This window comes from Eulemur rufifrons, chromosome 7 (genome assembly GCF_041146395.1).
Source record: "Eulemur rufifrons isolate Redbay chromosome 7, OSU_ERuf_1, whole genome shotgun sequence".
In the NCBI taxonomy this organism is placed as follows: domain Eukaryota; kingdom Metazoa; phylum Chordata; class Mammalia; order Primates; family Lemuridae; genus Eulemur; species Eulemur rufifrons.
In genome coordinates this window covers 241282694-241295445 of record NC_090989.1, presented here as the reverse complement: position 1 = coordinate 241295445, position 12752 = coordinate 241282694, and the positions used below count along the sequence as shown (strand labels likewise).

The 12752-nt window shown below is 35.7% G+C and overlaps 1 protein-coding gene across 4 annotated transcripts in view; it reads right to left on the bottom strand.

Moving 5' to 3' along the window:
- Positions 1 to 12752, bottom strand: part of FOCAD (focadhesin) — a 267132-nt gene that overhangs the window by 178909 nt on the left and 75471 nt on the right. For all 4 annotated transcript variants that reach the window (XM_069474243.1, XM_069474246.1, XM_069474245.1 and 1 more), the window contains 3 exons: positions 12374 to 12580; positions 5103 to 5190; positions 2144 to 2346 (listed from right to left, as the gene is read on the bottom strand). In XM_069474243.1, the coding sequence (XP_069330344.1) occupies positions 2144 to 2346; positions 5103 to 5190; positions 12374 to 12580 (498 nt within the window). The remainder of the gene's footprint in view (positions 1 to 2143; positions 2347 to 5102; positions 5191 to 12373; positions 12581 to 12752) is intronic.

The window sequence follows — 12752 nt, the reverse complement described above, 5'->3', positions numbered from 1 at the left end:
ATCAAGATGGTAAAATGATCTTCTGTATTCTTATCAAAAGCACATATTCCTTACTGAATAAAAATTTACTGAATGTCTAACATCTGGTAAACAATGGATCAGGTATTGTGGATACAAAGATAAGTAAGCCAACATGTTATTTATTTCTTTAAGTATGTGGAAAATAGGAGAGTATTCATTTGACAAATGGCTAAAATAATTTTAACGCTCTCATCTACAATCTCCTCAAAAAGATGACACAGAAACACTTAGGGTGGAAATATACAAAAAGTTCAACAACTGTTGCAATTTAAATACTAATAATTTAAATTGTTACAACTTCCTAAATGCCTTAGAAAATAAAAAGAAAGCATGAAAAGAGCTAAGATTCCTTTCCCCAGTGAGCTCACAGGACAGCTGGAGGTACAAACATGTAACCCTCTAAATTAAGACACAATACAATTGAGTAATGCAAAAAGGGCTGAGGATGCAAGGAGAGGACAATGAATTCTGACTTTTGGGGCGCTGAGAACATTTGCCTGAGTCTTGAAGAATGAGTAGTTCAGATAAAATAGAGCATTATGTGCAAAAGCAAAGATTCAGAAAGAGACTTGGAGAGTTCAGAGCATGTTAAATTCACAGGTGTATTTGGGAGTTCCAAACAGGTGTAGTAAAAAAGCCAACAGTAAAATATGGCTTAAATTTTTTAAGAGGGTGATCATGTATCTACTCAAAGCCTCAATAAAGCAGCACAGTATCAAGAGGAGGATGTTTATAGCCCTAATTGTATTCCTTCCTTCTCCCTGTTCAGCTGCTAAAAAAAAAAAAAAAAAAAAAAAGTCTAGCTATTAGCATCAAATAAGATTCACACACACCTGAGCAAATAGTAAGTTGAGCACTTCTGTATTAGAGTTAGGGTTAGGGTGATCCTCAGTAAATAACAGTTGTGATTTAAAGGAACAGAACTCTTAGTACATCTTGCCCTGCCCCCACCCACAATCAGGGGCTCATTATTTTTCTCAACGGGCAAACCAAGGCGTAAGGTAAATAAGCTATTAGAATTTTTTGGCCACATTTTGTACTCCTAGTAGAGCTCATGCTAGAAGAATTTCTTTCTCTTAATTCAAATCAATTACCTACTTCCATTTTTAAAGTTTTAGTCAAACAATTAGGATTCAGGAAGCTGCAGCATACATTCAATTTGCCTAAAATTACAGGCTAGTTTCTGCTCAAATAAGGAATAATAACTGGATTTTTGCTGCTAGAACATTTAACACTACATAAGAAGTATCTCTACATTTGCAAATGAAGCAACAAACATAGCTCTACCTTGTATTTATGTAGTGCCTCTCCTCACCTCTCTCGGAGACTCCAGATGCTTCATTGGCTCTATCATATTTAATCCTCATTCCATCCCCATAAGAGTGGGGGTTGGGAAGTAATGCTGCATTTTACCAAAAGCAAAACTCAAATATCAAAGGAGAAAAAGTCTGGCAAATCTGGGCCTAGAACCCAGTCACTAACCAAACATTGACAATAATTTACATTATTGTAACAGGAAAAATGACACCAAAAAAGCAGAATGAGGTAGGCAGGACTAGGAATGGAGCGTGACAGGCCTGTTGTCTTTCAGTTGGAAGCAGAAAAGTAGGGGCATATGCAGGGGACATCAAGAGCCGTTACTCCAGGCATAAGGTGCCATATTAAAAAACGAAGTCTTAGTTCTTACTGATCCGAGAACTTCCAGGCATTTAGGGAGCATTTCTCACTTTGACCTGTCCCAGATCTAGCAATATGCTTCACTCATTAAACAGTGCGATGAGAAAAAATTCTGTGCTCAAATATGTTGAAGAAGCACTAGGTTAAGTAGGATTAGCTCCTTTTCTGCAGGATCCCTCGGGACCTTTAACTACTAATGTGCACTGGAATCTCAAAGAGGAAAAAAGATCATGCAGCATTTCCAAAACGTGTTTCACAACAGGACTACTCTCCCTTCCTGTAGTCCAGAAGAATATATTAAGATCTCCTATACCGCTGCCTGACAGAATGGTAAGTTCAATGATAGTGTTTAAACCCAAACAGATACTTCCTATGAAGGTAAGATTATCTGCAGAGACATAAATCCTACATCAACACTTTAAGAGAAACAAGGATAACTCATTACCTTTTGGTGATTGTCTCTGTAACACTCCTGCTGTACTATTTCCAAAAGGTTTAGAGCCAACTGCTGCCTAGAGGGACCTTCTTCATCCACGGATATACATTCTTCCAAGGCAGTGGAAGATAGTATCTGTAGAACTGGCATCACTAGCAGCAGAGATGACTTTGGGATTTTCTGACCCTCAGCAAAAGACAGGATCTTCAAAGCTATTCAGCAAAATGATAATTCAAATTTTTTTAAATTAATACCAGTCAAACACAATGCAATTTTGTTTAAGGGTGATAGGCCACAGAGCTTTCTTGCCCCTTCATAAGTGATTTAGACACAAAACTAGGATAACACTCACTCTAACAGAAAATAAAAGCATTAAAAATTATCTTAGGCTGTTAATATATACAACTGAAAATTTGATGATACTCTTAAAGAAAATACATATCATATATCATAAGGTATAAATCAACTCCTTTTTAGATTGATATGAATTTTTTAATACAATTCAACATTTGTCCTTTACACCTTCTCAGATTCTACTATTGCCTTCAGCAAACACTGCCAAAAGACCCAGAGTTCCTGATCAGTGGATAACTAGGCCAATGTACATGCTTCCTTTACAAACCCAGCTGAGTACTGTATTAATAGATGCTTAAGTAAGCGTCAAGGTGAAACAGGACTGCCCTTCAGCTATAATTGCTAAGAGGCAGATCATGAAAGTCCCAAAGTCCATAACCAGCATAACAATCAGATTTTTAAGAAACGATTCTTTTTTAACATGGAAATAACTTGCACATCAGAAACATACATACAGACATACAATAACTTAGTTTCAGAGAGAGTCTCCCCTAGACTATTAACAGAATGAGCTAAGGCATAAATATACTTTTTCACAGTATTTCTTTTGAAGTTTATTGAATGAACCTTGATGTGCTAAAAGATGTTATTCACAGGGTTCAGAGTTAAATTATCAAAATAATCAAGTGATTTCTTCTCTAGACCAAAAAAATTCTACAAGCCTTAAATCATGTCCGTGAGTTATCAGTATTTTGTTTTATATTATTTGTAAGGCAAACCTTAACATGAGATGAAATACAAACATCTGTTACTCTAACACTATTTATTGTTTTTGCTGAAATATTGGTCTTAATCCATAACTGAGATATTTTGAAAATCCATTATTTTCAATGAAACAGCAAATGTATATAATATAACTGTTTCAATACTGCATATTATAAATTTTCCAGGCATTTTTTATAAGTTGCTATTTATAACCAAGGCCAGTGTTAATAATTATAAACCATAATATTAATGCTGTGTGTTTAATTTTTTAAAAATCTCTTGGTTATCCTACTTATTTGAATACCCTTTGCCAATATAATAAATAATAGTTCTTCCTTACTTTTCAACATGACATACTGGCTCAATCGTTTTCAGTATGGTTCACTCTAACTGACATAACTTCAAATCAGAGACACCGGTTTATAAGAGAAAGAAAAAGTTTGCTATCCAACAAATAATGAAAGTATTTGAGTGTTTGATTCTGTATCACCCTTCTGTTGTAAATGAGCCACAATATAGGAGCATAGCTTTAGAATTAGAAATGTGGCCTCTCTAGGGCTCTGGTATTTTTTTGTCAAAAAAAAAAAAAAAAAAAGAAAAGTCCGTTTCAATGAAATGGCTAGAAATGGCAAATGTATAGAGAGGAAAAAGCAGATTAGTGTTTGGGGCTGAAGGCAGGAATGAGGATGAACTACAAATAGGCACAAGAAATTTGGGGGAAATGATGGAAATGTTCTAAAACTAGATTATAATGTTGGTTGCATAAATCTATAAATTTACTAGAAAACATTTTACTGTACACTTCAAAATAGTGAATTTGCAGTATGTAAATTATAGCTCAATAAAGCTGTTTACAAAAATGAAACTATGGCTGTCAGAAGTAGCGGCACTGGTAAATTATACCTATGGGAAGATCCCATGTGCACTGCTATTAATAAAAGGTGGGGAGGGGGACAGATAAGGGATTAGGGAGCAGGGACACAAATTAGCACAAGGCCAACAGGCAAAAATAGGGTAGGAGTCAAGCCTAGGAACCGAGGATTCCCTCCATGTGCTAAAGCCATTTCCAAGACATACTGTAAGTAAAGAGTAATTCACTCCCTAATCATGAGTAAAAATTCCCAGAAGAATAAGCTGAAGAAAGGTCCTGCTACAGAATACAGTAGTTCATTCTTACTTACCTCAAGCATGTTTTTTAAAATAAGGATGGGAGTGTATCAATATGTCATGGCACAATACAACCTAATTTAGACAGATCCCCATTACTACATGGATTATATCGGACTGGACTAAGTAAAGTGAGGCAACATTAACGTAAAGGCTACCTTTTAAAGGTGTGACTTGTTTGCCAATCTCCCAGACCAAGCAGTTTGATTCTTTACCACATTATTCTTAACTAGAAAATTTTGGCCTCCTTGTCCCACTTTTCTTTAAATCAATACTGGACAGTCAAAAGAATATTATCTTTCATTTGTTCTAGCTAGGTTAATATAATAACCACCAATTAAATCTTGTTCAATGTAGCACCAGTTATGAATAGTAAAGATAGATTTTTTTAAAACAAATGCAACTACTGAACACTTATTTTCTTTCAAGGATTTTATGCTATTGTTTCTCACTTTGCTATACAATTGTAAGGTGATATGTCCCTCAATATATCTACGAATGTTACTGCTATATGATTTAGATAATAACCTAACGTGCAACCAAGATACTTGGTAAATGAGAACCTTGCACAAGGTAACACCTTGTTGGATAAGAAAAAAAAATTCTATTTGATAATGATTAATTAGGAAAATTCCAGAATAAAAATTCAAAATATACAGGATACCTAATACTTAGTTCAAGTGACTCTGCCAACACTCATGTTACATATTCATTTTACTCTAGTGAATGTATTTTTATTTACCTAGACTTAAGATTGGCTTCTGCTGACTTGCCGGAGTTTGTAAAAGAAGTAAAGCTATTCCAATTATGACAAGGTCAACAGGAAAATCCTAAAAGAAAGGGGGTAGGGGGAGAGAAAGGGTTATTGAAGAAGTTCCCAGAACCATGGCTTTTTAACACATACCCAAGAAGACTATATTTAACATGAAAGACTACAAGCCTATTATACAAAATTATTTATGCTGCAGTCTGCCCTACTAAAGAAAGGATTGGTGAATGTCACACAGTCACACATAAATTCAAAATGTTGTATTATATGGCCAAAAAGCAACAGGCTGTAAGCCAAATAATTCAGAGGGAAAACTCCTTAATACAACAGTTCAAGTCTTCAAAACAGTCAATCTTTGCAAACCATTGAAAACTGCCCGAAGTACTGAATTTAATAACATTTCACTTCTGAAAAGTATCTCAATTTCTACTTACCTAATACAGACATGATTCATCGATATAACTTGCATAATTATACTAAACAATTGTAATAAATCACATTGTAATAAAAGAAATATTAGTGCTAGGTAGAGATTATTTTTAAATTACAGTAATTTGTTAAGCATATTTAAATATAGCAAAGCAATAACCATAGAAACACAGAATCATTAAGTTCACCATGTATATAAATGAAATGAAAAAAATGTACATTAGGTTCTAAATAAAATGCAAGTGACATAGAATGTTATTTTTCAATAACAAACAAAATAAAGAAAACCTCAATGTATTATGAAACTAAAGAAGAAAGGTCCAGCTAAAATTACTTCATTTCTGAAATTTTACAGAAGTGCCTGCAGAGCAAAAGTACCTATGACTCATAAGGACAGGCCAAAAAATAAAATAAAATAAAATAAACGGAAAAAAAAGAAATCTGTGAGTTAGAGCCACATGTTAAAGAAACACTTGAGAGAAAACAATTTCATCTGACACACTCAGAAGTTGTAATCTTGAAGACGCTATTAACTCTCACACAAATTAATAAATACCCTCTATCTCAGTTTTACTGCGTGAAGAGTAAAATTAATCAAACTGCAAAATCTTCTAATGTGCTTATTTATGAACTTTTGAAAAAAAACAGCAAAAAAAGGAAATTAATTTGTGAAGTTTTAAAAATGGAATATATTCCAATTTGTGTCTTTTGGGACTACATATATTCACAGTTTTGAAATACAGCTGAGAACAATGAAGTAACTCTTATCTGAGGGCAGTAAATACATTTTAAAAACAATACACTTACAGTATATACCATGACACCATTCTTTGCTATATTTTCCTCAATTTCATTTCAATTTCTACACGTCCATAAAAAACAAACCAAAAAAAAAACCAACCCAATTAGGTGATTTAAATTTCAAATTTACTAGCTTCTGAGAGATCAGAGACAAATAAAAGCATTACTGTATACCAATATTATCACTGGAAAGCCTTTTTCACACAAGCTATTACTGCAAGGGCCACAAACTAGCTTTTCAGGGTTCTGAAATGGAATAGAGCATTTTTAAGTGGATGGAACTTAAAGGAATGAGACAAAAATGAAAATGGCCTGCTCCAGGAAGGGTAAGACTGACCTGTTCAGAATAGAGGGTAAAAGGAACAGAGCTGAGATTTAAGACATCAAAAATAAGGAAAAGTAAACTGGAGGATTTGACTAGATAAACTTTTTTTCATGCCCAACCAGAGAATGCTGAATGACTAGATAAACTTTAAATTGCTTATAATTCTGACAAGTTACAAGTTTTTTGCTTCATTGATTGATTTTTAATGGACACGAAAGGATGATACCATTTAATGAGATTTTTCTTTTTTTTTTTTTTTTTTTTAAAATAAAAACCTGTGTTGGATATCCCATGTGCCACTTCGAATGCTACAGCTACTGCTTTGGTAACTGGGTCCACACAAGTGTGACCTGGTTCTGCCCCCAGGTCCCAACAAGCCTATGGCTTCCTGCCCCAGAAAAGCCAGCTTCAGAAGTACAAGGAAGTTAAAGCCCCACAGGCCAAGGCTTGACACCTCACAAATTGGCAATAGGATCCCACAGATGTTTCTCCCTTTACTCTGGATCCTTCTGACACATATTTCATAAGGCTTCTCAGCTTAAGCTGGCAGCAGTGGCCAACTAGACAGTACTTGTGTTCTCTCTCCCACCTTCCCTACTTCACTCCTCTTGTCCCTCTACACTGGCTTCCTGGAATCACATTTTTGCAGATGAACTCCAGTCACATAAGCCTTTGCTTTTATGGGAACACAGGCTCTGCTTCTGCCTTTAGAGAAACTCAAACTAACTCAGAGCCTAGCTAGAGAAAGAAAACAAAATACAAAAGAGGAGTAAATGCCTTTATGCTTGGCCACAGATATCACAGGAGTCCCAATGACAGAAAACACCTGGTCTATACTTTTTGTTCTTAATTCAAATAAAAGATATCCCTAAACAGCACCTAGGTACCAGGCACTAAACACATGTACTGGGTCTAGGGATGCAACTGTATACAAATTATTCCCTTTTCTCAAGAATTTTACAGTCTAGTCATGGAAAAGTTGTTTTGGTTTGTTTGTTTGTTTTGTTTTAAGTATGAACAAGGTATAAGAAAGGCTACATCCTGTAGCAAACACAACAAAGATGGCAGCTCAGCTCCTCAATTTCCCAATGCGATGACTTTGTTATCTACCCTGGTTCTCTGGCCAGAGCTGACTAAAACAAGCTGGATCAAACAGATCATTTTGCCTGGAAAATCTGAAAATTTAAACGGAGACACGATGAAGAAAGGTGGTTGGAACTGAGTCACCTGATGGTGGTGTCTTAGAAACCACAAGTTCCTGACCTTCCCAAAGCCATAATGCTTAGCTCATCCTTTACTTTGAGAGCTACCCAATGTTCTCCCCATCACTACCATTTTTGCCTTATTTTGCTGGTCAGAGCATATTTATTAATATTTTGCTTGAAATGAAAAGGACCTAAAGTTATGATCATTCAAATCAGGCTAAAAATAGCTCAACTAAGACCAAATCTGGCAAAATTAATGCAGTCTAAGAAAGAAATCCATTTTTAGTGTACAGTGATACATCCCTGATACAAGAGTAGAAAGAGAACAGAGGGGAAAAGAAAAGTTCATGTAACATGCAAACTGAACATCCAGCAAATAAATTCAGTGATGCAGTGTTACTGAAGGCTCAGCACTTGTCCTTGAGGCTCCATCAGAAGAATGAGGACAAGTGATTTGAGGAGAAGGAAAGAGAAGTTTATTCATTGATTCCATCTTAAGGTATCAACGACCAGCCTCTGAGCAGGAATACAGAGCTTAAAACAGTTATTGTTACTTCTTTTAAAAAGGGGAGGTTTTCAGCTATAGTTGATGGTTCTGATTCATATCATCTTCAGCTAAGACAATCTCCTGACCTCCTCCTGGACAATTCCCTTGAGCCATCTCCTGTGGTACGAAGGACACTCACATCCCCTCCTGACCACTGGCCAGCGGTAGGGATGCAGGTTTCAATTTCCCAAAGGAGTGGGAGAGGTTTTAGAGACACAGAAAAATATTTTTACCCTTTTTCAGGCCATTCCCCGTCACAACAGGAATGTAGGTATAGCCTCAAAATACATAAAAAGACTGCTTTATTCTACTTCATTTTATTTCAAATTACAGTGCATATAGGCCTAAAGGTTATGTTTGCAAATTCATTTTCCTAGGGTTATTTTTTGACTTTAGGAACACTGAGATAGGAGTAGGGGGCAGGAAACTTCATAACAGAAATATTTTAACAGTTATGATTACTTCCTTCTAAAATTGTTAACATATTGGGAAGAAGGGAGACTATATATATATATATGACCCTCACTCATAAAAACCCATTCATTGTTCTAAATTAAATTACTATCCTGTGATTCTATATTATGATCAAAAATATCTTAAAAATTGGACCCAAGAGCCAACTTGATGAAATTCCTACTGGCCAAAAATAGGACAATTTAAACTTCATTAAGGATAATATCTGCAATAGACTGAAATGCATCAGATATGTTTAAATCTAAAAGTTCACAATACTTTTAGAAGATGATAAATAAAGGGAAAGGGGAAAGAGTCAAGCATTTGCCCTACCCTTCCTATATAAACTCTACCACTAGCAAAATAGCAGGTGAGGGGAAGATTGTTTTTATAGAAGTAGTCCAGCTATTAAATGAAGAAATGATAGAATTAGAACATCACCATTTATGCAACTCCTAATTAATTAACTGGAAATAGGCATTGAGTATCAACAGCTACTAGCATCATAAAAAAAAAAAAGTAACACATATTATGTGCATCTTGATAAAAGAACACTCCCTGTAGTCTTGGAAACAAAAAACAAAACAAAACATCCTAAATCCAGTCAAGCCTCTAGAGCTAACTACCTTTGAGCAGAGATGTTTAAGTGCACCATGAGGATGCAATCAGCAAAATCCAGAATGTAGGAAACCCCACAGCTCATATAAGCCAGGTTATTCAAATATAAAGTGCAAGGAAGGAAAGGGGTGGGGCAGGGGACAGAAGGGGACCATCTTTGGTTTAAAAGACACTTAAAAGACAAATTATACACAAGCACACACATTGAAACTATATTATGGTGTTTAGAAATACACATTCATGATAACACTATAAAGAAATATATGGAAATGACTACTATAGAAGTCAGGATAGTCAGGTTGTAATTAGGACTGGGCTTGTGGAGAACTTCTGGGTTGGCTGGAAAAGTTCTATTTCAATATCTCTAAGGTTAGGCCCCAGACATTTGCATTTTTAATAAACTCTGCCTAGTGATTTTTATGCATACTAATTTGAACCATTTGACTGAAATGTAAGCTTCATGAATCTTGTCTGGTTTTAGCTAATTGCCATAGCAAAGCATTTACATAGGCATCTGCTAATAAATACATGCTGAGGGCAGGGGGGGAGGATATACAATAAAATGGTCAGAGAATGATACTAAAAAGGACTAAACTATGAAATTATAATTTATAATTATGTATACTGCTAAAATGAATCTAGTACAAGCACACAGGAACAATATAGGATTTACCTAAATATATTACGCAGTTAAAACTCCTGGTAATTTATCTATAAAATAGTGTCTCTACAAAATACTTTTCTATATAACATTTATATATAAAGTATTATCTATTTATCTATATACATCTATATACATGAGATATATTATATGACAATTACATCTACTACATATAATAGGTATAATTATAATAGATAAAATTATATATCTTAATAGAGGTTTGATATATGATTATTTTATCATTTATAATATATAATTATATCTTATACATAAAATATATAATATACAATATATATAATCTAAAGTCCCAGTATATGTGAAACCGTTCTAATCATGAGATTGACAAATTGACAAATGACTTACTAGAGCCTTCCTCCTCAGTTACCACCTTCCACCAAAATCTACATTCGCTCTCTCCACTTCCTCACCTGCCATTAGTTCCCTTATTCCAATTTCCTACCCATCACCACCACTCTGCTGAAACCACTTAGTCCAACAGGAACAATAAACTTTTATTTGCTTCATCCTGAAAATACTGTCCATCCCTTACTTTACACCCTCTCTCCACAACATGACACTCCCCCTTATTGAGATATTTCTTCCCTTGATTTTCATGTCATCTGGTTCTTCTGCTTGCATTTAATCCTTCTAGCCATACTCTATCAGGCTCCTTTTAATCAGTAAACTCTAAAATTACCTCTGGAGTTCCACCCCAAGCCCTGTCATCCAATCCCATGGTTAAAACTCTCATCCCAAAGTAGATGTCTACAAATCTATACCTTTAATCTAGGCCTCTATCCTGAATTTCAAAACCATATCTCCGAACAAGCATATCTCAAACCAAATGACTCATCTTCCCTCCAACGTCAGTTACCATTTCTCAATGTGAATGGCCCCATCCAGTAGCCCAAAACCGAAAGCTGAGACTCTACCCTCTCCTTGACCATCTAATCAACCACAAAGCCCTACTGATTGCATCTCCCATGCCTTTCTTTTCCCATTTCCGCTTCCCTAATTAGCTCCTTGCTATGGACTGAATTGTGTCCCTGCAAAATTTATACATTGAAGCCCTATCCCCCAATGTCACTGTATTTGGAGTAAAGAAGTAATTAAGGTTAAATGAGGTCATCAGGGCAGAGCCAGTTGGATCAGTGTCCTTATAAGAAGTGACATGAGATCTCACACTCTCTCCACCATGTGAAGACACAGCAAGAGGGCAGTCGTCTGCAAGCCAGGAAGAAAGCCCCCACCAGGAACCAAATCGGCAAACACCCTGAGCTCGGACTCCACAACCTCCAGAAATGTGAGAAACAAATTTCTGTTGTTTGAGCCACCCAGTCTGTGGTATTTTGTTAGGGCAGGCCTAACTGACTAAGACACCCTCCTCATTTCCTGCCCTGTTAGTGCTGTGCTGCCCCAAACCCTCCTTCACTCTCCCATCAGAAAGATCTTCCACACAGAAAAAATCGGGTCTTCTGAAAGGTCTTAAACAGGATGCCACTACCACTTCTCGGCCTCTTGGCTAAGATCAAGTGTAAACAGGATGCCACTGCCTAGACGATAAAATGCAAGCTCACTTGTGTGGCATGGGAGGGAGGCCCCACCTTACCTCCCACACCTTAATCCTTCAACAATAGTCAACACCCTGTTGTTTTCTAAACAGGCCATGCCTGCCTGCTCTCTCATGTTTCTGAATTTGAACACGTGCTATTCTTCCAGCTGCAATATCCTCCCCCCAGACCCTTGGACCAGGCAAACTCCACTCAATCTTCAAATCTCAAATCACGTCCTACTTCCATTAACTTGTGTTCCCATTACACTTTAAATATTCTCCCATAAAAGCTCTTATCCTATTGTACTACAATTACTTATTTTCATGTCTGTAAGTGTCTTGAGGTTCCACAATGCACCTTGTCATCCATGTATTCATTAGGGCCTGGCATATAGTAAATGTTCAATACTTGTGTTCTGCATGAATAAACAAACTGAAAAACTACAGTGGTAGATCCTTGATACTACAAACAGTATTTTAATAATTTGTATTTCTAATAAATGATATTAGTAATAGTACATTTGTAGTATGATCTAACAGTATTAGATCAAAACACCTCTGACATATAATGAACTAAATGAGCATATCCACCCAGGTACTGAAAGACCCACTTAAATGATAACTGACACACTAAAATTTCTTGCTATCCTTACCTCTTTCAGAAGTTCAACACTGTGCTCTAAAAGGTGAATTAAAGATGAACATTCCCCAGTTATCTTTAAGCTAACTTCACAGACACACAGCAGCTGAAGGGTCAGCTTGGTAAGCTGAATTTTCCAGAAAACAGAATGACGCAAAAGGCTTAAATATACTTCTTCAATAAACAGCATCACTTCTGTTGTCTGTATCAAATCCTTTATCTGTTTAAAAAGCCATTATATGATATTAAAATGAAGTACAAATCAAAGGATAATTTTAAGCTACACAAGAAGCTTTTAACAATAAAATATTAAAGGAGATGAAGTTATATAAGTCAATAAGGGTTAAACTATACAACTCTGCCTTCTCCTTTTGTCACTAACCAAAATACAA